At 38.2% G+C, this 27926-nt stretch overlaps 1 protein-coding gene across 1 annotated transcript in view; it reads right to left on the bottom strand.

The window, feature by feature from the left end:
* Positions 1–27926, bottom strand: part of trabd2b (TraB domain containing 2B) — a 78185-nt gene that overhangs the window by 15188 nt on the left and 35071 nt on the right. The window contains exons 3-4 of the mRNA XM_028443557.1: positions 21110–21256; positions 14271–14445 (exon numbers count right to left, since the gene is read on the bottom strand). Coding sequence (XP_028299358.1) covers positions 14271–14445; positions 21110–21256 — 322 coding nt within the window. The remainder of the gene's footprint in view (positions 1–14270; positions 14446–21109; positions 21257–27926) is intronic.

Genomic DNA, 27926 nt, shown 5'->3' on the forward strand with positions numbered 1-27926 from the left:
ATTTGACTGGAGGAAGAAAACTTAAATCCACCTCAGAGGGATAACCTGAGTAGTTTCAGCTGGGCTACACAGGTGAAGAGAGTGAGGTTGATTAGCAGAGATGCAAGCAGGGAAAAAAGTGTTGTAACTATGAATTAAATTGCTATTTTTCAAGAATATCACCTAAAACCATTCACTCTTAGATATCCTTACACGGGCTGCTGTTCAGACTACGTTTACTTTCTATGCTAATTAAAGCTTCTAACAGCTGCGGATCCCTTCATGGGATGCATTTCATTGCAACATGGATAATAGATTTCTGGAGTTTGATGCCTTTTCTAACACAGCTTAGATTTCAAGGCAGACACTGCCCCCCCTGCAGGACTGTAAGGCAAGGCAAGGCCAAACAAGACAAATTTATTTGTATACCGTATTTCATGCAAGGAAACTCAATGTGCTTTACATGATTAAAAAGTGCAACAGAGAACATTAAACAGTTAATTTAACAATAAATTTAAAAATAAATTTAAAAATAGGCAGTAGTGAAAAAGAGCACGTTTAATTTGAATTTGACGAGCAAAATTTTAAAATATATCTAGTTATAGTAGAAAACACTTCAAACAAAACCCCACTGTTAATCTTTGCATAGACATGTAATGATGTATGACTCAATATAAGGTGGCTAAGTTTTTTACTTACATCTATAGGTTCAGATTGCTAAAATTAGACACCCTGTCTGCTAGTAGTATCTTTAAAATTTAATTTCACTAATATTTTACAGAGTCAACACTCCCTTGCTGATAGTTTCCACTCCTGTTGCTTCAGAGAGCAGAGTTAATGGTGCAGTTACTCTTTTGATGATTTTTCTCAACTGGATCTCCATTTTCAGTGTATTTCATGTACTGCACTGCCACCTTGGTGAGTCTGTGTTTACAGTGCCCACCTGTTGACTTCAGGTTTATTTCTGTCTCTCTCTCTCACAATCATTTTAATGTTTTGTTTTTATGGTTGTCTGTGTATTGTTAGATCTATTGGGATATAGTGGTGTTGCTTTTTACCCATTATTTCCCCCCTCGTGGATTTGTGCACCCGACCTCTAACGTTTCAGCAAAGTATATTCATTGTCAGTGTTTGTCTTGACTCCTCCACATTGCTCCTTTACTCCAAAGAAATATTCTCAGCCTGGAGCATATTAGCTTTATTTCTTCTGCCAAAGTGTAAAGGGAGTATAGTAGAACAGGAAAGGAGGTAAAATGGAAACACAGTAAATAGCTAAGTACTTGAGATTAATCGAAGAGATTCATGCTATTTTTTGTCTACATTTGTGTTGTGGAAACACTGCATCAACTGATAGGCACTAGTGTTTTCAAAAGATCCAATGTAGCCTAACAGCATACCAATGCATATGAAAAAATGGACAAACTAATGACTTTAGGAAACAAGCAGCACATTAATGGACAAGAAGGTGAAAAGGAGTGTGTTGATGCATGCCCCTTATCAAGGCAGAAAACATCCTGGGTACTGTTGCTACCAAACAAAACACAAGCTTTTGCCAGCTGCTATGGAGGATGAGGAAAAACAGAGAGAACCTTACAGAGTACAAACACGTGAGCTGAAAGGGATGCATTTCACTCGCCAAGCCTTGTGAGAGTGTAAGTACAAGCAGGGTTGTTTCTCAATTTATATCTTAAATAGTGACAATTTTGATAAAAAAAAAAATATTGCTGTGGAGCAACACTAAAATTTGCAATACATTTGGCCAAGTTTTTATTCTATTATTGGTCTAATTTCTCCATAATAGGGAGACGATTTAGTGCAGCTAAATGACTTTGGCTTTGGCAAATGATGCTCCATAGCTAGAGGGTCATGAGTTCAAATCCAAGTCTTGCCATATGGAGTTTCTCTGATTTTGTCCCATTCACTAAAAACACATGGTTTAGGTTATTGAAGTTTCTGGATTCATCGTAGTATCCTGCAGTTCTAATCACAAAATACTTGTAAGGCTGATGAATATATGAGTAAATAGAACAATTAAATGTGTTTAATGTCAGGATGCCCTCTGCTATGCTGATTCCAAAAGTTCAAATTAAAACAAGTGGTTTACTTGTCATTCCATGACTGAGGATACCAACTGAACTAAGTTTGTTAAATTGATAGATGTAAAAAAATATGTAAATAAAAAGAGCATTTTAGGAATTTTGACCTCAGAAGGAGATGATGGACTAAATAGCAGTGACGTGCCGTGACCACTAGGGCTGGGTAGGCACGTTGCAAATCGAGACCACCAATGACAATTTCATATGTTTCTGCTGTCAAGTGTTAATTCAATTCAAATCAATTTTATTTGTATAAAGCAATTTCCAACAAAGTCATCTCAATGCGCTTATCAAAATATAAAATTCATAATAAGAAAGAAAAAACCCAATAAGATCCACATGAACAAGCATTTAACCATCTAACAAAATCAACATCATAAACACCATTAAAGAAACATAAACAATTATTTAATATAACCTCCATACTCTCCCAACAAGATATATCTCATGACACAGCAGCACATCCGTTGTTTGTGTTGGAAACACAGAAACACAGAGAAAATGACAACTCAGAACAGCCTCAGTGAGGAGCATCCACAAAGTCAATCCTTCCTTTTTTTACCATTCACTGTGAAAGGTATGAAACATGTTCTGACCTTACCTTTGCTGAAGCTCTGGTAGCTCAGGTGTTGGTCTCCATCTGTCGTTTTTCCTCAAAACAAAGTTTCTCTATCATCTCTAGCGCTGTCACCCGCCCACTAGTTAAAGGACGTAGCAGCGGCAGTCACGTGTCATCTATTCACTAATGTGTTGTGAACTTACGTATAGCATTTTGCATAGCGCAGTTACGTGCAAAGGCAGCTCTCTACGCTGCCTTTACGTGTAAATGGATGTCATATTGGGGACCTGACTGCGCATGCGCAAACACGTAAGATCATGCAATGGGAACGGAGGCAGAAGAGCGACGTGCCTTTGGGAGGGGGCGTGGCCTCCCTCTGCCTTACAGCGGAGCGAAAAAAAAAAAAAAAAAAAAAAAAAAAGACTGTGCAGCTGTTTAGTGATTTGGGCTATGAAACGCACAAAATGCGGACACTATCAAACTTATAGGTACTGTAGGCTATTGGAAATGGAAAAATAAATAATTTATAATTAAAAAAAAAAATAAAAAAAATATATATATATATATATATATAATTAAATAATCAAAATATCAATTCACCTTTGGGTAGGCACTGCCTACCTTGCCTACTCTGATGGCACGTCACTGCTAAATAGTGATGCTGCTGTTTCTCTATATCTGTCTGACTGGTGGGCTTTAGATTTGGCTGGGGGAATTTGTTTTGAGTGAAGAATGTAGTGGATTTGATAAGTGACCGTAAAGAAGACGTTCACGAAGTAAAAAAAAAAAAAATGGAAAAAAGAATGGGACAGGTGCTGGTAGGTGTGGCAGATGCCCTGCTGTGCCTGGGGGTGAAGGGTGCCTCCAAGCTCCGTTGGGCCGATATGGTTCAGGGGGTGCCGCGTTTGCACCTTCTACCCTCTCTGGTGGCCCACTAGTGAACGGGCAGGGCTCACACCAGACAGGCCTCCTACATGGACACTTCACTTCACTCCTAGCTGGTCTGGCTCACTCACTTTGTGCACCACCCCCCTATCCAACCCTTGGGGGACTGAATGGCAGAGCTGAGGGTAGGGGGGGGCGCCGCTTGTGCTACCATCTAGTGGCACTACCAATCCCTCTAATTTCAATAACACCTCAACACACCAACCCCAGAGGGCACAACTGCCACCTCCATCCTCCGCTAATCATAACATAACCTAACCGCAAGAGCGGACATGGGCTTGTCTGTGAACGGTCGCATTTACAGACCTTGGAGTCGCTGTTAGCTTACCAATAAACGGGAAGAGATTTGTCACCTTTACAATAAGTGTTGACTAGGCCACTGGGAGTGAGGCCCAAGGCCAAGACAGGCTGACTTGATAATACTGTATCATGTTTTTCTGCAGTCAGTGCCTTCTCCTCGTCCTTCTTTCTCTGCTCTGTGTCAGGTGTCGTGAAGCTCATGATGGAAGTTCCTGATCTGTGGTTCACGGCTCAACTAGTCTGGGACACTCACTTTTTTTTTCTCATTATGAATTTTATATTTTGATAAGCGCATTGAGATGACTTTGTTGTAATTTGCGCTATACAAATAAAGTTGAATTGAATTGAATTGAATTAATGCACCACGTACACATATATACACAAAGGTTGGGTGGGGAGCACCGCTCCCCCATCCCCTTTCTCTTAATTGCACCACATACATTCACTAAACACACACATTCACACAGGGGCTAGGGAAGTGCCTCTCCAATGAGGAACAGAGAAAATACACACAATACACAAAAAGGACTCCCAAAACACACAACACGACTGCAGAAATACACAAAAGTATTCAAAACAACAACAAAAACACAAAACCCCATTGTTCTTTCCTGTATTAAAGCTCAGATCAAACATCTTTCTAAAAGATGACATGAACGTCGATGATGTGGCCCTCGAAACAGACAATCAACAGTTTTGGGCTTTTCCGGAAAAGAAAACGTGTCAGTCTAGAGTTTTCATCCAACATGCCTCACCCATTTTTTATCCATTAACTTCACTGTCAATTCACACAGTAGGAGGTCCGCCTTCCTCCCAGCACCACACTGAGGTGTTATGAGCGACAGCTGTTGATGAGGCCATTCAGGCCAAACTTCTGGTTGATGTTGTGATCAAATACAGACATCACGAAGGCTACATGGAACAGATCCAAAGCCCAAACGCTGCATGCGGTAGGCCTGACACCAGTTCATGTCAGAAAAGCTACAGGGATTGCTCTTTGGTTCACTGTTAACAGCTTTTAAGTGTGTCCCCACAGTTAAATATTTAGACTGCTTGAACTTGGTGCCATAGTTTATAAAAGCACCCCATGTGGGAGGAGGGAGGAAACATAAAGAAAAGCTATGGAAAGTGAGGTAAGAGCATTAACTAGAAGTTGCCCCTGGCGTTTGCATTCTTTTCTGGGTTTTTTTTTACATTTATTTTCACAGATATGATTAGAAATTATCCTCTGAGCTCATTTAGGACGATTTGTATTTTAATCTTCTTTTTATTACAAAACTTTCATACATGTCCTTTTCTGTAGGTCTTAAACAGTGGTGCATCAATCTGTGCTTCGGACAGACGTCACATTAGCTGTGTTTCCATTCCCCTTGGAAATGCGTAAAATCTAAGTAGCGCAATAAAAACTGATCATGGAAACACCTGAATTTTGAAAAAAAAAAACACTCAAATGTCACTAAAAAGTTATTACGCTTTCATGAGGAGGAATTTTAGACATTTCAATATTGAAATGTGTCGTAAAAGCGCTATGGAGACACTATGTCACATGATGTAACGTACCTGATCACATGACCACTTCACTCTGAGAAAACATGGTGCGGTACGGGTAAACAGAAGAGGAGACCAGGACATTTCTCAGCATTATACTTAAAAATTATTACTGTCACATTAGACGTAAAACAACAAAAGAATATGGAGTTTTATTAGGAGGTTTAGAGCGTGTTTCTACAGAGAAGTCTTGCGGGATAAGATTTCACAGAAGTTACGAGGCTCCCTCCCAAAACAACCTTCAATGGAAACACATTCAAAGCGCAAATACACAAATTTTAGAAATATAGCTTTTATCTTGCAAAAATCTGCAATGGAAACCCAGCTACACGCACGTTTAGTAGTAGGCATGAGCTCAGAGATAAAAGTGAGAGCAAAGGTATGTGACAGTGTAGCCCTCGGCTTGTGTGTGTGTGTGTGTGTGTGTGTATGTATGTGTGTGTGTGTGTGTGTGTGTGTGTGTGTGTGTGTGTGTGTGTGTGTGTGTGTGTGTGTGTGTGTGTGTGTGTGTGTGAGCATAAAAGCTGCCTTTGACATCAGCTGTTTCCCACACTCCAAAGGCCGGCTGCTTTTCGTTTGTACCTTTTAATCAAGACCTGATTTACACAGCGAACAACAGGTGACTGCAGTTAACTGCTGGGTCTGAAACCACAGGTGAACATATATACCTTCATTCTTTCAGCTGCACTGTGTGGATGATCAGCAATTTAAATACTCAGTACATCAAAGCAATGTTGGCTGATTCTTTCATATGTGGATGGAAAAGTACATTTAAGACTGAGTAAAGATAGCCTATTTTCCTTCAGCTGCTAATGAACTGTGTAATCCTTGAATAAGCTAACGAGCTGTGCTAGCTTAATCACATCAAGGAATCCAGTTGCAGCATCTGAGAGCTAGCAGGAGATTTGTTCTCTCAAACTGTTACATTCCTGAAGCTTTACAAGACCACATAACCTTAAATGGGAAACACGAGTACGGCTGAGTGTGTTTCTATAGAAGGTAAAAGTTATTTATTTACATCCTGTGTCAGCTTTGAGTTAAGGACTCAGACATGAGCTTATATGACATTATTTGTATGAAGTAATGAAAAGACAAGTTCGCAAGGAAAAGAGGGAAATCATGGAAAAACAATGAATGAGTCATTGACGGAGAAATAGTTTTGTGCGTAACAACTTGGAACCAAGTATACACTTGATTTGGTGATTATGATTCACATCCTTCACTATGTTTTCACAAAACACCAGTAGATGTACAGCATGGTGAGGATTTTATCCCCGCAACTAAAGACTGTGCCATTCAAGTGGCCCCAAAAGTTGCGGTATCCCAATCCAATATTAAATTATCAGCAAAAAACAATCATAAAAAAATGTATTTAATTATAATGGCCTAAATTTAATATATTTGATATTAGCATTCCATACAAGCAGTCCATTCCATACGCCGCTTCAGCAATTCTGTCCAGCAGCTGACAGAACGAAATACTGACCATAAAAATAACTCAAACATTATTTTGCACTTTAAAAATACAATTTGTGTTATAATAGTTTTTATTGGTTTTGATGTTATTTTTTAGGATACTTTTTTAATTTATTCTACTTAGTTGTAGAATATTCTAATGTGTAAGGTAAAAATGTATGTAACCTATTGGTTAATAAGTGGTTCCGTTTATCTCATACCTACTGTTGCTGACTATTGTTCTTTTTTCACTTGATCAAACCTTTTCTAACAATCCACACTTCAAAATAATCAATAAAATAAATGTGATTCTTGTTAATATTTCGTATTTGATTAATATCGGTATCAGCCATTGTGCAGGGCTGTAATATCTGTATCGTATTGGAAAAGGGAATAAGTTCCTAGTTCAAAATATAAGATAAAAAAAAAATGTTTTAAATTAAATTGATAAATTGTTAAATGGATGTGGATGTGACATGGAGCTGGAGATAGACAGACCTCAAGAGAGGAAAACCAGGCCAAAAACGCAAAGAAAGAAAGGAGAGGGCGAGAAGGTTAAATGAGGGAAATATTGCTGCTTACTCAATTCTTCAGAGGTGAGCTTCAAAACACATCTTTTTTTAAGCAATATATTATTTAGTTTGAAATAAGCTACGTGCACTCTTGCACAAATGCTGGATCATTCCTTTTGCACGTCAAATCTTAACTGGAAATGAAATGATTTTAAAATATATATATTTTGAAGACTAAATTTTGCTGCCACCGAGTCTTAAATAAGTGACCAGATTGTCCCCATGATTCTAATCATTCTATCTTTACCTTTTATTAACCTTTGTACACGTTTGCTAATTTTGCTTTGTGTGTGTGTGTTAGTTGTACTCCCCTCTCCCCCAAAGAAATAAAATAAAAAATTACCAACCGCCCCTAAATTGTAGCAAAAATATGTCACAAACACAATATTCAATAAACCACTAAAATATGGTGGAATAGATTTATAAAATATAAGCAATGGTGATATGGAGCCATTAGGTTATTGCAGTTTTTTTCAACCTTAGGGTCAGGACCCCATGTGAGGTCGCCTGGAATTAAAATGGGGTTGCCTATAATGTCTAATAATTGTAAAACAATATAAATAAATAAATAAATGTAGGTAAAAAAAAAGGATTCAAATTGTATTTTTTTTTCACACACAATGAATATCAAATAACTGTATCCTATACTTAAATCTAGTTCAAATAAAATGCAGTATAAAAATATGTGAGGTGGCGCACTTGTCACTGTGCGCACTAATGCTGGCTACTCTGTATTTGTAACACTTTTTAATAAACATGATCAAAAACTAATTCTAGAAAGAAAAAAAATGTCTCTGAGGTCGTCGGACATTTGTGATGGGGTCACGACCCAAAAAAGGTTGGCAACTTCTGGGTTGATGTGAAGAAAAAAGAAAGCTTATGTAATACTGCAAGAAAACTAGTATAGTTTCCAGGTGAAAAAAAGTGTCCACGACTTACAGTAGGGGCCAAACAAGATGGTTTGTACCAAGGGCCCAAAATGTGGTGCCAATCTGGAGTATCGTTTTCTATTACTTTTTGCATTTTGTCTGTTAAGCCTACAAGATTTTAACCCAAGTTAAGATATTGAAGTATGATATGATTTTACTAATGATTTCTATTGAATTCAGAAACAACCTTTCTTGTTAATGTGTTTTCAAGGGATGTAACAAATAATCGTAAAGCAGTTAAAAATGGATTCATAGGTATCACGGTTCACATCGATACTGTGAAAATTTAATCGCAGTACTTTTTTTAAACAGCAGAGGGAGCTATACATGTATGTATATATATATATATATATATGTATATATATTTATCCTTCTCTTGTCCAGAAGTGTTGGTGGTGGGCGGAATCTGCTACTACTTTCATTTTGGCTGTCTTCTTCTCTTAAACATGTTCATAAATGATTCCTTACCCCTTTAGCACCGAAAGAATATCTGTAATATTACGTGAATATCTGTAAAAGTCACGTTTTTCTATTAGCTCTGTCTGCTAGTGCATAGCATCTCTTCTTCACTGCTAGATTAGCTGCATGCCAACCGACCACTGGGTTACCAGCGCCCTCTGCTGGTCCAAACAAATATCTGACGTAAATACATTGCAATAACTGGTTTTATTTTTAAAGTTCAATTTTAAAGCACAAAATACACTTTCAGTTGCACTTTTAAAAAGAAAAAGAACTATTATGCAGTTTTGCATTGTTTACTATAGAACTAGAATTTAAATGAATAGGCTTCTTCTTCATTTGTATTATTCCTTTATTTATTTAAAAATAAAGGAATATTTTTCAGTCATCATTTGTCTACAGTCCCATTTTGTAAAATAAATCGTGAGAGAATCATATTGTGAACCCAGTATCACGAATCGAATCGTATCGGGAGTTGAGTGAATCGTTACATCCCTAGTGTTTTCTATACAAAGTTAAAAAATCACAAAACTCAGGCAGAACTTACGTTAAAAAAAAAAAAAAAAAAAAAACTGATTAAAATACATTTTTCAGAAAACTAGACAAGGAATATTTACAGTGTTGTATAATACAACATCCTGAGATAACATTTCCTCTCATAACATGCAAAAACAGTCAGAACTTTTTCATCTTCTGGGCCAAACCACACTCATATATCTTAAAAGCGATTTTGAAATGTACGCCAGGCCTAAACTGTCAGATATGGCAGGAGGGATAGAAATATATTATTGGTGCTTTCTTGCACACTTTCGTGCAGAGAAGAGGACTCAACATGGATTCATGGTAAGGCTCTTACTTCGTAAACATGTTCCCAATATAGTGTGGGTGTGATGACAGATGCAAGAAGTAGTGTATGATTAAAATAGAGTCATAGATGCAAAAAAACCCACAGTTTCAAACAGAGGTACAGGTAGGAAAACATCATTTAGAGGCGGAGACAGTTTGCAGTGAAAGCCGGAAAACGGATGAGGAAAGGAGCTGCAGAGCCACAGAGACAGTTACACGCACGCCAGGCAGTCATCACTTCAACACCACAACACCACAAGTGGCTGAAAAACACATGGACCCACTCATGTGCTTGCTCAACGGGCTATTATTGGCTTACACACCAGAACACATGCACAAAAATCAACTTTCAGCCAAGTGATCCAAAGTGGCTCCAACTTCAAAACAAACTCAACTACATGTGTATTTTTTGACAGCAGCTGCAGTCAGTGCCGATAAATATCTGCCTCTCAAAAGTCTTTGTGTTGCAAACGTGCACTGACACACGAGTAAGCGTACTGGTGTGTGTGTGTGTGTGTGTGTGCAGTGTTTTCTTGGCCATGGCAGCATGAATAAATTCCACAGGATGTTTTCAATAAGAGGTGCCAGTGGCAGCCAGAGAACTGGTACGGTAAATGAAAACCTGCTGATGTGCACCACAGATCTCCAACAGCGAACGACTGACCCTTACAGCACTAACACTCTCCTTAGCTCAAATGACAGCACTCACTGCACGTGTGTTTGTGTGTAGTACTGATTGAAAATGCTTCTTTTTTTTTGAGCGAGCGATGAAAACAAAAGATTAATTGAGGTTTTTGTCCGTTCGTGGTACGACAGGAGAGAGTGCGTATGACTTGTAGCCGAACATGATTTTCCCTTCACCACATTCATCTCGTGCTTCCATCCAACAGGAAGCTGAATATAAAAGACGTCACATCCCAGTGGCTGAATGGTACCTACAGGATGTAACACTGATAGTAAAGATTAACAGCATTATGTTTTGCACACAAATGAAAAAAATGAATAAATACATCACCAGCATCGCCAATAGCAACTCCATAACCTATACTTCCTGTTAGGGCTAGGTCGATATGCTTTTGTCGCGATTCGATTTAATCACAATACATGAATGCCAATTTGATTTATATTGGGAGTCTGATTTATTAGGTATTGCAATTTGTTAGTAAACATAGTAACTACTAATTTTCTTTATTCAGAAATAATATAAATGCCAGTCAGTCAGTCTGACATTTATTTTAACTGCACACACTATTTTTTTTTTAAAATAAATTTTAAATCGCTATTTTTTCCCACCCTATATCCTACCAACAGCAGTTCTTTGCCACACTTTTTTTTATATATATATTATCTATACCAACCAGGTTGTGACTATAAAAACCAATGGGTTCTCAAAAAGAAATACAAGTCTGAGTTTCATCCCTGATGCTTTTCTGTTGTTCTATTACTGTAAGTCCCACTGATTACCTTCAACACTTGTATTGTAATGTACCAGATTATATACAAATGTATACCATCCATTGTATTCTCAATTTTCTAATTGATAAACTAAACCCTATCGAGCTTTGAATGGATTCTTTTCATGCATCAGGTCAGTTTGAGAAGGTATTTTTTTCGGCTCCGGAAGGACTTTAATCCAGATGAGATGAGGCAAAATGGTTCCTTTGAGAGTAAAGGTTGCAGACCGCTGAGCTAGCCCTTCAGCTATGCTAGATTCCACATACAGTAATGCTGCTGAGCTGGGATCTTCCACATGTTGACCCATGATGACCGATTGAGCTCTTCTTCCCACTCATTTCAAAAAGTTTGTAAAATGATAAATAATTGTGTGCAGGGGGAGAACACGGTTAAAGAGAGCAGGAAAAAGACTTGTTCTAAATTACAAAAACACACATTTGCACACACAAGCACTTTGGCCTCAGCAGAGTGTAGGTGTACACTGAAAGGCGAGACGGAGCCTGGCGAATACGATGCTGAGGAAAGATGGATTTCCTGTCTGAACCACATTAAACACACACATTGTGTAGTTTAATTAACCTATCAAAAAACTTCTGGATCATATTGTGACATTTGTAACTTGAGCGAGCCTCGACCTCAGAGCCGACCAGATCGTTCCCAAAAAGCTCTGTTTTCTTTCTGTATAGCTGGACACAGTTCATAACTCCAATCAAACATTGAATTGGTATCAAATTTACCTTTAGTCTGAGAAAAAAAAAACATAGAGCAAAGATTAACATGAATTACACTCTCAGTGATGTGATAAGCAACAACAAATTCTGCATGAGTCATGACACAGTAAGTCACATGAGGATCAGATTTTCAATGAACACATCACTTCACACCCTCATTTTGTTTAAAAATGGTAATTGTTCATCTTGATGTGCTGCTTAATGAGCGTGAATTGAGAGAAAGATTTCATAAAATGGATCCTATCATGTAGTTATGTAAAAAGTTTGGACAAAACATGAGTAATTGGGGTTTTGTGAGTCAGTGCTGCCATAAAATATGTCCCAACATCACAGAAAGACAAGATTTATTGGCTGATAATAGCCAATGGGGAAACTGGGACTGTTTACTGGATCATAAAAACATTAATCTTCCTCCAAACACAGTAATGAGATGAAAACCTTTGTGACCAAAGACATTATTTTATAGTCTTCTATGTCCAGATTTTGTCGAGCTGCAGCAGTGAAGGTTTGTCTTCTAAAACAATAGTTTGACGTGGGCCAGTATTGATGAGTAAAGAGGGTGACCAAAAAAACTTGAATCTCAATTTAAACTGTATTAATATATGACGGACATTGAATTAAGGAGTAGTATAGGCTAAATGACTATCATTTTTTTTTTTTTTTTTTTTTTTAAAAGCTTAGATATATATAATAAAGTATTTCATCTTGACCTTATTTAGTAGCAAAGTGATCATTTATTAAATTCCACAAAACATGAAAGTTACCAAAGACTGTAAATGTGTGCCTCTGCAGTACATCTAACAGTAACTAAATTCAGATGCATATGTTTGTATGAGTGAAAGCACATCTTTAAGGGTTTCTCTCACTTCTAACCAGTCACATTGAAAGCTGTAGCCTGTCGGTGACCCCACACATGTTTATTTTCTCTCTAGTTTTTCTATGAAGATAAAAAGTCATCAAAGTGATGCTTTACAACAACCAGAACAGTTAAAGGATTTAAAGCTTTTGACAAATTTAGTTTGATAGTTTTTACTTTCTGTGCCAGCATGCTAGTAGTAGTTAGCACTTACAGTAGCATGGCCTTGGGTGCTGGGTTGCTGAATACGAGGGGGAGGAAAGGCAAAGAACATTTATTTATATAGCACATTTAACACTCTGACTCAACTTTAAAACCTAATGATATTTTTTCCGCCTAATTTAATGTGGCTGCTCCATTAGGTCCTGTAACTTTGCACTGATCAGTCCATGAAAAATAGGCAGATTTGGACAGAAACCATCCTATTGATCTGCCATTGATCTGAGTTACAGTCTCAATCAGTTTGCACCATTTGAAGATAATCTACTGACCATCATCCAGCAAGTCTGACCAGCGCTGTGTGACACGCATTCTCATATGTGAACATTGCACCATCACTGCGTAAATTACGCATCTGATCAGCTGATTCTGGCCTGACATCAGCGCAACATGAGAGATCATTGACAGTCAAAACGTGGAGAGAAAGACACAGACATCCATATAGGTCTGCACACAGCATCCTGTGGCTCTGCACCACAGCGGACACACGGGTACCGGACTCCACACAGGCTTCAGGCATCCAGCTTTTTCTCTCCCTCGCACACACTATACTCACATTTTATTTTCTCATTCAGTGGAGGTTAATATTGACTATTATTTTATTCTAATTATTTTCTCATACTAGAAAGGTTAACTGGGGCTTTTTTTTTCCATCTCCGCTGTGTTTTGTGTAAATATTTACTGCAGCAGATCTCTGCGTGTGTGTTAGCAGTTAGCTTTATCTAAACAGAGTTTTTGTCAGTAGTAATTTGCTGAATTCCATACAGTAAAAAGGCATTAATCCAGCTAACTTAACACTAATCAGCTTCCTAAGAGAACCGGTAAAGGTAAAAAAGTAGTAAGTCAGAATCAGCCGCCAATTGACAGAGTTTGTTACCTTTACCCAGAAGGTCATGTTTTTACGGCCATTTATTTGTTTGTTTTTCTGTTAGTAGGATTATGTCAAAAGCACTTAATCGATATTAACACAATTTTCACCAAAGATAGACCTTACGCCAATGAAGATAAAAAAAAAAATCTTGACGGGGATCTGGATAAATATAACAATTCTGGATCGGTTTCAAAAATTCAAAAAAATAATTCTAATAATTGCCGAAATTAGAAAAATTAAATGGAAGGTTCTATCATTTAACACAATCACAAAACCTCAGTGTAAATACTATTACACTTGATTTATTACATTCAGTTAGATTATTGATCCCGGACTTGCTGCCACAGGCCTCATATAATTTGTAAATGGCGGACAAAGGACAAAGTACCGTAATAATAATCTCCAAAGGAAAGATAAAGAACTTGTTCACAGTTGCAGTGTTAACCTTACCTGCTCCAAAAGCAAAAAAGTATGTCTGGTTTGGATTTCTCTGCAGCAGAGCAGACACCCGACGAGCCATTCGCTCATTGCGTTTGTAGATGAGCTCCTGGCGGAAGTAGCTGTCGATCTGCTGGGCGATCAAGCGGTCATGTGCTGGCAGAGAGCTGTTGATGAAGTGAGGCAGCTGGAAGAAAGAAAAAGACTTTGAGTAATAGGAATTCTAAACCAAGTCTGGATTACACGTTGATGAATCATTTAGAAAATTGACGTCAGAGCGCCAAAGTGAGGAAGCTCATCAAAGAGAGCTGAGATTGAGAGACATGAAGGATGAAAGGGACTCTTAGTGCACACAACAGTGTGACAACTGGCAGCTAGCAGTGTTGCTCACTCCACAGCTGGTGTTTGAATATGAAAGCATTCATCTCAGTAAAGCAATGGAGAAAAGATGGTAAGAACACCACGAGTGTCTGTGAGAGCTTTGTGGTTTTGTGCTAAAATGTATGTGTGCAACAATAATGGTTCAATTAAATGTGGTGGGGTTTTTTTTCACATCTTCTTCACCAGTTTAGTCAGTACAGGGTTGTTGGAGCCTATTGTTAACAGTTGATTGAAGTGCACTTGGCAAACAATAGTAACCTGGATAAGATGTCAGTGTGTCGCAAAAAGCACCTACAATCCTGCACTGAGATGAAGTTGCTCAAACCAGGACACCACTGGTGTCCTGGTTTGAGCAGAATGAAACATTGTCTTATCAGTTATATTTAGTTATGGCAGCCAACTGCCTCGGTTGAGATTAGGTGAAATGAAGAGAACAGGACAGGACTGAGATAACATCCATCAAACTCAACTCCTATGCTGAAACTAAGTTCAACAACTGGGGAGCCTAATACCTTAAAGGCAGGGTATGTAATTTTTGAAAACGAGCATGATTTTGAATGTAGCATCCTCCAAGTGCTCCGCTTTTACCCGCCCCCTCCCCTCTGTGCTTCCTCTAAAGCCACGCCCCTCACTCAAATGCACGAGCGCTGGTGCTCCAAAAGCGGACCTCAGCTCATCGCTTGTATTGTATCGTTTCTATCATTATAGACGTTAAAAAATGTGAATAAAAACTCAGCTTTCACTCTGTCACCAGGGTCGAGAACAAGCAGGGAGGCAGGGAGACAGAGAGACGTGATTGGTTAATAAAAAACGAACCGTCTTTTTTAATTGGTCGAAGTTTTCACAGGTTTACAGCTGCTACAGATGACAGACTTTCTTCGTTCCTTTTTCAGACCACATAAGATCTTAATGTCTTTCAGGACATAAAGACAATTTCAACCAAAAACTTAAAAAGTGTATTTGAAGAAAATTACCTACCCTACTTTTAACCTATTTTAACAAGACAACAGTTACTTAGGTGGTATATCTCATTTTGTTTCATTGACAAGATAAATGTATTTATCATCTGCACTTCATGGAAAAGCACATTTTACAACCTAATAGTGTTGGCTTATTGAAAACTCAACCTTGTGATTAATTCAAGATATATCGAGTTTTCTATTTTGCCGATATAGAAAATGACAATATCACCTACATCGAGATAAATCTTCTTTTTTGTTACATGTTTTGATTTTTACAATCACACAGTACAAATCACAGTGTCCCTCTTTACACCTGTTTCCATATTTCTGAGGTATATATCTTATAGCTTGTTTTGTATTACATTATTTGTTTCAGGAGTCGCTGCTTTCGTTACTTCTCAAAACAGCATGAAAAGCACAGTTAGATGGATGCGTCCTAACACAGATCTTCCCCTAAACAAGCTACACTACAGAACTCACTCACACATGCTGTCCCTTATGAGAAAAAGCCAAAAGTGGCACATATGCTGCAGCTGTTTGTTAATAAATGTGCTTGTGTGGCATTTTCATCAGAACATTTAAACCAGAATTGTGTTTTTGGGAAGACTTTATTGAGTTAAAATATTGAAATTTATCTCATATACTGAATCGCCATATTGAAAATAAATAGTACGCACCCCTCATATTGTTTTTATCCCCTCCCCAAAAACAATATGAGTTTTGAGCCATATCGCCCAGCCATAGATCTGTCTTATAAGTATGATCTAAGTCAAACTGCAGTCATCTAAAATGCAGACACTAATGATAATGTATTGCATACTGTATGTACTGTATGTGTCACTCTGAGATTGTGCTAAGAATTACTAATGTACGCCAGTTGTGAACGAGTGTGGGTTTTTCTAATAGCAGTGTGATTTATTATGAGTCACACAGGCGGAGAAGGCAGCCATGCCTGCTCCACTTTCAGCTCCATGAGGGATTCAACAGGCCGTTAATCTGTGAAGATGAGCGGGGTCAGCAGCAAAGTAGCAATGCACAATGACCATGGTTACATGATGTTTTTTTAATTCCGAATTATTTATTCCGAATTAAATCATTCAGAATTAAAGTCTTCTGCTTCTTGTTTACATGGAAATGGCCATTCCCGAATGAGGTTTACATGGAAAACAGGTTCATTTGGCTTTAGATAATTCCGCTTTAGGTCTGGGGGTTGGAAAGGCTCTGATTGGACAGGGGACGAACATGACGTATCATGTCTATCAGGAAAAACACACAACAAACCTTTTATTGTCAGCTATAACACAGAACACCACACATAAGAACTGTTTTCACCTTTATTTTGATCGTAGTTTTGAAGCAGCAGCTCGACGATAACACACGGTTTCAGTTTGGATCGCGGAGCGGAAGAGAGATAGATATAATCTTAGATTATGTCGTCACTAGCGCGTCATCGGCGCAAGTCGCACGTGTGCAAAATGATACAAATTAACTTAAAGCCGCTTTAACCAAGTGAAGTGTTTACAAGAAAGAGGAATTATCTAATTCGGAATTAAAAACGGAATAAACAGCCACCTAATTCGGAATTAACTTTAATTAAATTATTGAAATGGAAAAATTAGTTTTTAAATATTCTAACAGCTTAAGTGAAATTCAAATACCTGACTCAAACTCCACTTGTCAGTTTTGTCATTTATACTATCTGAAACTATAGTTGATTTTCATTTCTCGCTTTGTGTCTTACAATTGTAATTACATAGTGTCCCCACATGAAAGAGCAGCAGTCATCTTGGACAGAATTATAGTTCTGTTTGAATAGTCCCCTAACATTGTCTGTAGAGTGTCTGTTTTTAATGAATCCTGTTTAGTCCTGCTATATGAATGACTGAACTACCTTTTCTAGTCTGGAAGTGAGGTCATTTTTATGTCTGTGTGAACAAGCAAAATAAGCCGATAACTAGTAGCAATTTATTTTTTGCTGTAATTATGTGACTGTACCCAAAGGAAAGTGGCCAGCATTGGCCAGAATGGTTTTTCAAGTTCAATTTGAAATCCATCTGAATCGGATACCTTGCCTGTCGACACACTGTCTAAAGCCCTTTATAATTAATTTAGTTAGTGGGGAGTCAAAGGTGGTCTTCTGTTTTATGCAGTGCTGCGAGAGGTTTAAAGATGAATGATTAAATTAAAGATTAAATCAGGGTTTTCGCCTTTATTGGTCATATATGTTATTACATATATGAAACGTGTCCTCTGCATTTAACCCATCCCTGAGGATGTGGTAGTAATCATTACATACAGTATTCATTTATGGGGTGAATGTCAAGTTGATCTGATGTATAAGATTATTGCTATAAATGTTGTGTTATGGCTGGTTTGCAAAGTATTTGTCATTGGAGAGAAAGTACCAGTAGTACCAGGTGTTTTATGTCATTTTGAAAGTGAGTAAAGAGCCAGTTCCATACAGTCCCATAAGAGCACCTTAACAACGAGTTTGAGCGTACTATGATGAAGAGTGTTCAGGCAGATGGGGTTAAGGTGGGAGTGTAGTGGCAAATGCAGAAAAGCTAGCACACGAGAGGCCATTAGCTGCTCCCTGTAACCTGCACAGGAAGTGTAACATGACAGCAAGACAGAAATGTCCTCCTTTCCTCACTTTCTCAGTCTTCATCTCTTGTGTCCTGTCAGGAATTCATTTTTCTTTTCTGCAAATAGTGGATGGGGGACTTTAGAACTTTTTGTTGTTGTTATTTTAATTGTCCATTTTCAGAAAAAAACATGTCAAGTTTCCCTTTTTTATTTAATTAATATTTTCCTTTAAACTATTTTCACATTTCTGTGGTATATTTTCAACCATTGGCTTGGGTATGACACACACTTACACACACACACTGGATCACTAAGTTTTAGAAGCACACACCAGTCTTGTGGTCTGATTGCTGTAGCATGTGTTAATAGATGGAATTTTAATACATGTTATTCTGACACGAGCATGGGGTGCACACTTGTGTGATTTAAAGCCCTTATGTGGGACACAGCTGTAGCCATGGGTACGAGTAAAGTCTGGCCAACAAACTTTTCATGGGCCTCAAGGTGAAAAATGAGTAAAAACAAACATAAGGCAAAGCATGAAGACAGGAGGGGATGATCCAAGTCTAAAACATGGACACGGTCATTTGTTGCAAACTGTTAAGTTTGGCGTACTTTCTCACAGTTTTTCGTATGTCTCTCGAGCAAAACATGTGGAATCTGCAGTCATGCAGTAAGCTGAGGTTACACGGTTTGTTGGGTTTAATGGGACTTGAGGATCAGCAAGGAAGGGTGACACAGCATAATTGACTTTTGAGAAGGGCTTTTGAGTAAATCTGTATTCAAGTACGGAGGGGAACCAAGAGCAATACTGCAGTGTGTGTGTGTACGTGTGCCCAACGACCTTCTGGCAGCTACAAGAGAATGCAGAAGGAACAGAGGCCATGTTGAGGGACAAAGTTGATGGTGGATGTGAAATGTTGTATTTACGACAGAGTTCAGGGCTATTAAAGTGTCAGACTATCAAGTAACTCGAGGTTGAGAAGGATTAATATGTGCAGATTTGTTGAATTGGTGTGAAAGTCTAAAAGTTGGAAGTGATGAGAGTGTAATTGTAGAGAAGTGACCATGAGAGGTTTGCCAGCTCAAATTAAGCCTCCAAGAGATTTGAGGTGGTTTCAAACACTGCTACATTTATTTTTATGGTTGGCAGCTGCATGTGGCTGATATTTACTCAAACGGCCCCAAATATGTGACTGATTTACTGTAATTTCTTTGCTCTTGATGAGCGTCAGTGCCTTTAGCGTACATAGTAGTGGTGTTGAAAAAAAACGATTAGGCAATATATCGCGATATTACGTCGCGTGATTCTCGGATCGATTCAAAATGCATCCATACTGTTTTTTTATTTATTTTTTTACATTTTTTATTTATTTATTTCACCTTTATTTAACCAGGAAAGTATTTTCCACTGCAGGAAACATTGTAACTGCACAAAGAAGTGCTGAAACCTGGGCATGTTGACCAGCTTGTGTTTTTTTCAATAAATTCTAAAAAGAAAGTACTAACTTTCTGACTTTATTTGATGATCTGGGCATATACCTCAGTTAAGTTGCACTAAAGTCATGTTGCACTAAAGTCAAAGTTGATTTAAAAGCCACAGGCAGATTATATGTTATTTTTTTTATTTTAAGTTGTTGGCACATGGCATGTTAAAGCCAATGTTTTGAGTTTAAAATATGCCAATAAAATATATTTCATACATAATGTTCTTATGAAGGTGTACACATCATACTTTAATATCGGGATGTATCGTATCGTATTGTGACATGTGCATCGGGATACGAATCGTATCGCCAGATGCTAGGCAATACACACCCCTAGTACATAGTGACTGGCAAAAAAAAAATGTGCACCTTTTCATGTTAGCAAGTAGCAGGAAGTAGCACCGGAAGAACATAAATTTAAGATCAAGTTTAAAACTGCCACCCAAGATTTCTATTACATTCTTACCGTGATTTATTTTGTTTCGTCACCAGACAATGAGGACAGTGATTGGCTTGACACTATTTTCGTTCCAGTTTTTTCCCGGTATTCCCCGTAATACCAGACTAAAGCAAAAATGCGACTCCACATCCCATAATGCAATGCACAAATATGTCAACAAATAGTGTTTTACGGTGGAGATGAAAAAGTTTGACTTTTTTCCGTTATTTTTGGAGTAAATCAGAATATCGAACTTTAATGGTTTTAAATGGTTTGGGTTTGCCAGGTTTCAAAACCAGTCCATTGACAGTAGAACTGACAACCCTGTTCATTCAAAAAAGTGTCTCATCAACAAAGAATTGTGTCTAAGAAGAATTTGTAGATAACGGAAATATAAAAGAAGTGCCTTATTGTGGCACTGTAGCAAAAAAATATGCAAAAGCAGAGGAAGATTTGTGTGTGTGGAATGCACAAGGAAGTGTTTACATTTCTATTTTTAATATAACCACTGTGGAAGATAATACACCTCTCATTAGGGGCCAGATATTTTGGGAGAATTATAGCAACATTATTAAAGACTCTCAGTATGAACCACAACAGCTGCAAAATATTTATGTCTTGCACAAAAGTAAGAATTGAGATTCATGTGCTTCAACTACATGCTCTAAAATTATTTATGACTTGGAGTATAAAACCTCAAAGCCACCAAGAACCAAATTAATCTTTTAAGAAGTAAAATTTACAACCTTGTTTGATTTTTTGAAATGTTTCAGCAAGGCACACTTATAATATGAAATTATTTTTATTACAATGCAGGTCCAATGATACATTTAGCTCGATAGCATATTTTGCCAATTTTAAAGTTCTAATAAACTGCTGTTTAATTTAAATACAGCTGCTGCATATTGATGATGTTAAACTGCTATAACCAAACACCTTTAAAAAACACGGGAAAAATGGACTTTCGTCCGTTTCTGAGGGTAGATACCAACCTACCTGTGAAGTGTCATGGTTGAAGATAATGGAGCTGAGGTCACCACAGTTATAGTGAGTAATGAGGTCCTCTGTGGTGTAGGAGCCCTGCAGACTTCCTGCTCGAACGCCCTCGTGCTGCAGCAGCGTCTGGTTTAAAGCGAACAACACCTGTGGGGAAAGGTGGAAGAACAGAGAGCCTGTTAATTAATTTCTCCATCTGGAGGTAAATGTGATGTCTTCTACGCTCAAAAGCTTGCCACAATGGATGAGAAATAGTAAAAGTGCAGCCAATAAACACACAAAAACAAGCCATTTTAATCAGTCTGCATCAATTAGAAGATTACTTAACTTCAATCGTACTGCAAGCAAGTGCAGCATAAATGGTGTTACATTTCATATATTTCAATACAGTTTGGGTACAGGTAAAAAATAGATTATAAGGGGGTGGCCAAGCTTTCAAAGTTTTATTCTGTAGGAAAGCGTAAACAGGGCAGTAAAAGGAAAACTGGAGAAGGAAAAAAAACTGAGAAACTTTTTGAAAAAAACTCACCTTTCCCTTTCACCAGAACCAGCATGATGGAAATTTACAGCACCCATTAAAATCAAAAGTAAATTCTCTCTCAGTAGTATTTATGGCGTGCGCAGCCGCCAGCTCGTCAAAAGCCTGCGCAGCCGTCCCAGACACCAGGGGTTAACCTCACTGATCCCGCCTTCCACAATCCCAAGTCCCTTACGACTGGTCCAGCAATCAAGACTGAGCTGTCAGTCACTGTTACGCTGCCTGACTACAGTAGAAACGTCTCTAAATGGCGGTAAAAACACAATCTCATTGCATATCGAACTTGATTTTCACATTACTCCCAGGTGAGTAAGCTCTACATAATCTTTAGAGTACAACAGGCTGATCCTAATTATTCCGAAACCTACGGCAGGAAGCATCCAGGGTCAGATGATTTGTGACGCAGCTTAAGGCTGATACAGCTGCACAACTGAATGAGGCCAATGTCAAAAGTTTTAGTCCCAATTCAGGGAATTTCTTTCTTTGTTTTCACATCATGAATGCCTATTTCATACTCATTGAATGTTTCAACCCCTAATAACCCAAACACCATGGTAATCACAACCAGCACTAACTTGTGACTCTAACAGTCAGATTTTTTTTCAAATTTTTAAACACAGAAATTGTTTCTTTCTCTTCTTATGCCAATATTCTCCACTGTCTATGTCTCTCTGTAACTCTGTCACAAACACATAAACCAGTAGCTGCCATCATTATAAAACATAGAATTAAATTGATCCTTGCAATTACGCTGTTAATGCTTCCCAATGCTAATGCACCACATTAAAGCAATTCTTTTCTGTTTAGATAATGACAGCTGTATTTCTTATTTTGCTTCCTATCTTCAATAATTATGAAGTTTTTTTATTTCCCCTAAACTTCAGGTATTGTTGCAGTAAAGTGAGACGGAGAACAAATCCACAAAGAGGCGAACCAGCCAAAGTTGCTGCTTTTCCTGCCATAGACGAAGACTCATTGCCAGCTGTGTGCTACCCACAGGCCTTTATAGATCCTCTAAGGACTTTTTAAGGAGAAATACCAGTACAGTGGAAGCTTTGAGTAAAGACAGGTCAGGATCTGACAAAGCATCGAAAGCCGTGAGGACATTCTTCGTCAAGGCAGCTCGGGTACACTCTTAACAAGTCAAATGGCTTCAGACATAACAGATGTGATGGTGAGTGGTTGTGTTTGTTAAGAGAGTTGTTATTTCAATATTGTCCGTATCCCAGGAAAAGTAAGCTACAGCTTTGCGCTGGTAACCATGGTGTCCGAGTTTGTGCAGGACCCAAATGAGGGAGTCTGTCAATCAATGCAGGAGTTCCAGGGCATAAGCGTTAGTGTGTGTGTGTGTGTGTGTGTGTGTGTGTGTGTGTGTGTGTGTGTGTGTGTGTGTGCCCGATGACATGCACACACAAAGTGGGTGTTCTCATGCTTAAGTACTCTACTCAATGTAAAAGACCAACTCTTTTTTTAACAACCAAGCTTTTTTCAAAGCCCCAAACATTGACTCTGCCCTCCATTGTTTACTGCAGCAGGTCTCCTTTTTCTCAGGTTCTCTGATATGTGCGTGAGAAACTGCCGTTGTAATTAAATGAAGGCTTTTGAAGAACAAAGCTGGAACGAGCCAAGCCCATGGATGGTTTTGGAAGCTGCAAAGTGAGCGCAAGCCTCCAAAAATTCATTAGCAGTTGTTGGAAAGAAAACAAAGGGAAAGGGAGTCGAGCTACAAAATGTAGAGAAAACCTGAGAGATCTTTTAAGGCTTTTGAAAATGTCACTGAACTCAGCTCTGTGAAACACAGTCATTGACCTTCAAGTTCATTGAGCCCTGGTTGAGGCCATGCTATACTGTTAGCCTGTTTGAAGGTTTTACTATAGAGTGAAGCATGTGATAAGTAGTTGCTGATGACAAGGTGCTGGAACCATGAGAGCCCACTTTTATTTGACTACATCACTCGTCCACTTCAACTTTCTATATCTGAATCGTGAGTGATGGAAGGGCTGTGGGCTGCAGTTCAATCGGAAGTGTCAAATTATAGTCTTTAAACCATAAAGTCATCCAACTATAAACTGCTAAAAAAGCAAAAATAGTATATAAGCAGAGTACTGGTATGCTTGAGGCATTACCCAAGGCACATAACATTGTTACCAGCTGCTGCACGATTAAAAACAGCCCAAAACAATCACACATTCACTCATATTTCTTCATATTAATCTAAATTAAAATAAATAAACACAATCACAAGAACAACACCAAAGGAAACATTTAGATGATTGGCTTTGAAAAATTGAAATAAAGAACTAAAGGCAGAGAGAGTAGACCGTGTGGAGGGGAAAAAATGGAGAGGAGACAACTAAAGCCTTGTTTTCCATGAGGAGCATGTGTTGGACATATGGAGGTGATTCTTCTCTATTTGCACAGTGGAAAGTTTAGGTTGGTGGGCACAAGACTTGCAAGTCAAAGCTGGCATTGAGATAGAATATAACCAGGAAATCAGGTGCATGAAAGCAAAAAGCTGTCAGCATCAGGCAGGAGGTCTGAGATGTTTTACTTTCTCTTCATTTATATTGTTTATAGTTATTTTTTTATTATTTTTTTCACCTTATCGATGAGTAAAAGGGTGCTTCATAAATCCTTTTTTTTTTCTGAGAGGGATTTTTTCATCCCGACCACAAAGATGTAAATACTTGCCAAGAAATGTGATTTTCTCACTTCTGGCTCTTAGTTCTGGCTCTCAGGATGAAAATCAAGACATATTACTTCACAGCTAAAACAGCTGATATTCACACTATAGCAGGACCTGATCATTGTGACAGCACGTCCTACATCTGTTACTTAGATTAAATGTGAACTGAGTGCTACAAATTTACACAAACTTAATTGCACTAGGTTTATTTAAAAAGTTCTTCTATGTTTTTACAAGAGAAAATGGACTTGAGATGTCGGATTGAAATTCTACAATTAACGCTGTTAATAATCCATTGTTCAAACCAAAATGTAGTTTGGTACTTTTAAGACTGGCAATGTCAGTTTGAAAAATCTTTTACCATTTAATCTGATTTACTTGAAGCTGCTTCTCCTGATACCTCGAAGTTCAGACATTATTCAAAAACAAAAGCATGTAGGAAGGCTTTGGTTTACATTAAGATCTACAACAAAAATGTGTCTTCTTGTCAAAACCTGACAACAAAAATATCCATAATGCAATATGGGCAGGAGCTCAGGTGCTGTATCCTCATGCTATAAGGGAGGGCATTGTTAGACAAAGTAATGAGTGTTACTAAAATGGTAGAGGAAGAGCAAAGTACACTTTGTGTCTCTGTTCATTTAATCATCTCCTCGGTAAGAAAATAGTCCAAACATTTTCCGGGCGGTGCGTTCCTCTCCACAGCTCACGCCTCCAGAGTTGGTTATATTTCATTCCCTGAGAAGAAGAAGAGCTGGACCCCTGACCCAGGACACACACTGTTGAGTTCCTCTGGGCCAAACCAGCTTCCATCTGGGCCCCTGTTAAAGACTGCAAGAGGCGATTGGGTTCAAAGCACCCTGGGGTGACTGAAGAGAAGGAGGCAAGAAGTTGAAATAACATCTGGGGCAACCCAAGAAAAGGAAAGTGTGATACCTCATCTCTACTGAGCAACCCTTGAAAAGAGTCAACAACACTAATGTGTGTGTGTGTGTGTGTGTGTGTGTCTGTATTGTATCCCAATGACTAAACTTTCAACAACAAAAAAATTTAATCATCTTAGACAGAAACTGAACAGGCAGGTCTATTGCCACGGAATGGATTAGAAAAGTACTTAACTCATTCAGTGCCAGACTTTTTCAAAATTTCTAACCCCCTAAGTGCCAGCCGTTTTAGAGCATTTTGACTGATTTTTAAAGGCCCACAGAATATTTTGTCCTTTGACAATCTCAAATCTGACAGATCTCTACTCTCTACTTTCAACAGAAAAAACAATTTTGTTTCTAGCTTGTTTCTTTTTTTGTAATCAGCAATTGAATAGAGGCAAGTTTCACACAAATCGTTAGTTTGTGACAAAAAGCTGAAAGAAATGGCCTTTTCTGAAATAATCTATTAGTAGAAGCTGTTTTTTTTTTTTTGCTTTAGTGACAACTCAACATTGGTTTCCTTCTATAAAACTACAAAAACAACACTAAGACCTGGCTTTTGATGGCAACATTATTATTATTATTTTACTATCTATGTTAGAGTTGAGTGGTTTTCTTACTGACCAGTTGGTCACTACATCATAGTACAAGCTAGATATTCACCGGAGAGCTTCGTCACACTGTCTCCTAGCAACCCCAGCCGAAAAACACAATTCACGTCTATAGACGTGAATGGGACGCAATGAGTTAAACATGTCCCAATTAGTAGTATTTTTTTCATTTTTTTAAAGTTTCGGACATTTTTTCCTGTTTTAAATAATCTGTATTATGACTGCATCCTTGGAGGGTTCAGGAAAGGGAATTTTGGCCTTGGAGGCCAAACTACGGGTGGTGAAATTTGGAATGCACTTTGGAACACACTGTTTATTCATTACTGTGTCTCTATCAGCTTTTCAACTAATCACGAACAATTAATTTTCCCACAAAAGTCCTTGCTAAGCTTGTCTCGTCTTATCTGATGAAAATATTCTAAGTCTGTTTTCTTTTTTTTTTACACATATACAAGTGGAAAAAAGATTACTGTGGAAAAACATTTTTAGCCTTAAAAAAGTGTAGATTGTCTTGCACCCAAGTCCTTCTTGTGATTCAAAGACTCTTGAAGCCAGTCCCATAGGCCCAAATTCCACATTACAAAAGTCTGAGGTGTCACTTTGGATGTCAAAACTTCTCATAAAACAGCCTCACTGCCCTTTAGTAATTTTATATCTACATGGTTTGATTATTTAAACAAAAACTACTGTAAATTGAATGAATGAATAAAAACTGTTTATCCAAGTCTTCATTCTAAAAAAATAAATGTATATAAAACCTGGAACCATGTACTCAATCACTAATAATCCCATTTACTGAATAACTTTTTCCCTCTACTTGCAGTAATACACTAAAGACAGCAGAAATCACAGCATAGCAACCCTCTTTTTAATCTGTCTTCTCTTTTGTCTCTGCCTTTCTTTCACTTCCTGTTTCCTTTCTCTGTCCTCATTCTTACTTGTAGTCTGCCTCAGTGCCTGGTCTACCTCCTGTCTCAGCAAAGGAAATCCAGGGATTACTAGACAGACATTCCCAGTGGCAGAAGCCTGTTGATCTCAGCTTCCCTAAAAATCCTTTCTTTCTTTCCCTTCTGGTTCCTTTCGTTCCATCTTATTTTCTCTCTGCTGCAGGGGCGAGGGTCTTTGGATGGGAGGTACCCTCTGCTGGTTTAGTAACATAGTAGAAAATAATCCTCCGTACATCCACTCTTTTCTTGTATTTCTTTTTTTTTTTTCACATTCTTTCTTTCTCTGACTAAAGTTCAATCATATAACCTCAACTGCCGTGCAAGCTCTTCAGCTCTCTCCTCTATCTTTGTCCTCTTTGCGGACCCATTGGCACGCAAAAGCACACACTTGCACGATATACACTCGCCAGTCCCTGGAGCTTCCTGTCACTCTTATCAAAACTCTCCAGGAAAATGGAAATAGGGAGGGGTTGCCTGCCCACTACAGTTATCTGCAAACAAACCCCATCCCTCTGTCATTATTGCAAAAACATCTTATAAGCACTTATCATTTGAATATAAAAATGTTGTCCAATGATGTAAAAGTAGTAAATAGAATAATAAGCCAATAGTCATGAAGACTTCTTGTAGCATGTCTATAGGGTCTGCAGGCCAACTGCTGTGCATCACTAAAACCACCAACACTAGATTATTGTAGGCTATTGTGTGACACCACCCACCCCTAATCTATGTCAGCTGTCCTTCATCTCTACAGATTCCCATGTGTGCTGAATTTGGAGCGTGTGATGATCAGTTTGTCATAATATGGTGGATGCTAGCTGAGAGTTAGACCGATGATAGACCAGTGCTTAGTGCCTAAGGTCAGTCACCAAAAGGCTCCCATTACCCCAAACGGGATGAGCAGGTGTATTAATGGTTCAGTCATATTCAGTCTGCTACTAGCATTAGGCCTGAGCCTTCTTAGCCCTAAACTAAGGCCACACAGATCACTTTTATTTCACTTAGATGAGGTTAACTCTACTGTACATCTTAACTACACCTGAAGAAAAATTAAAACATATCTGTGGTGACAATGACATTACATTACACCTCAAACAACAATTTGAAGA

Source organism: Gouania willdenowi, chromosome 4 (assembly GCF_900634775.1).
Source record: "Gouania willdenowi chromosome 4, fGouWil2.1, whole genome shotgun sequence".
Classification (NCBI taxonomy): Eukaryota; Metazoa; Chordata; class Actinopteri; order Blenniiformes; family Gobiesocidae; genus Gouania; species Gouania willdenowi.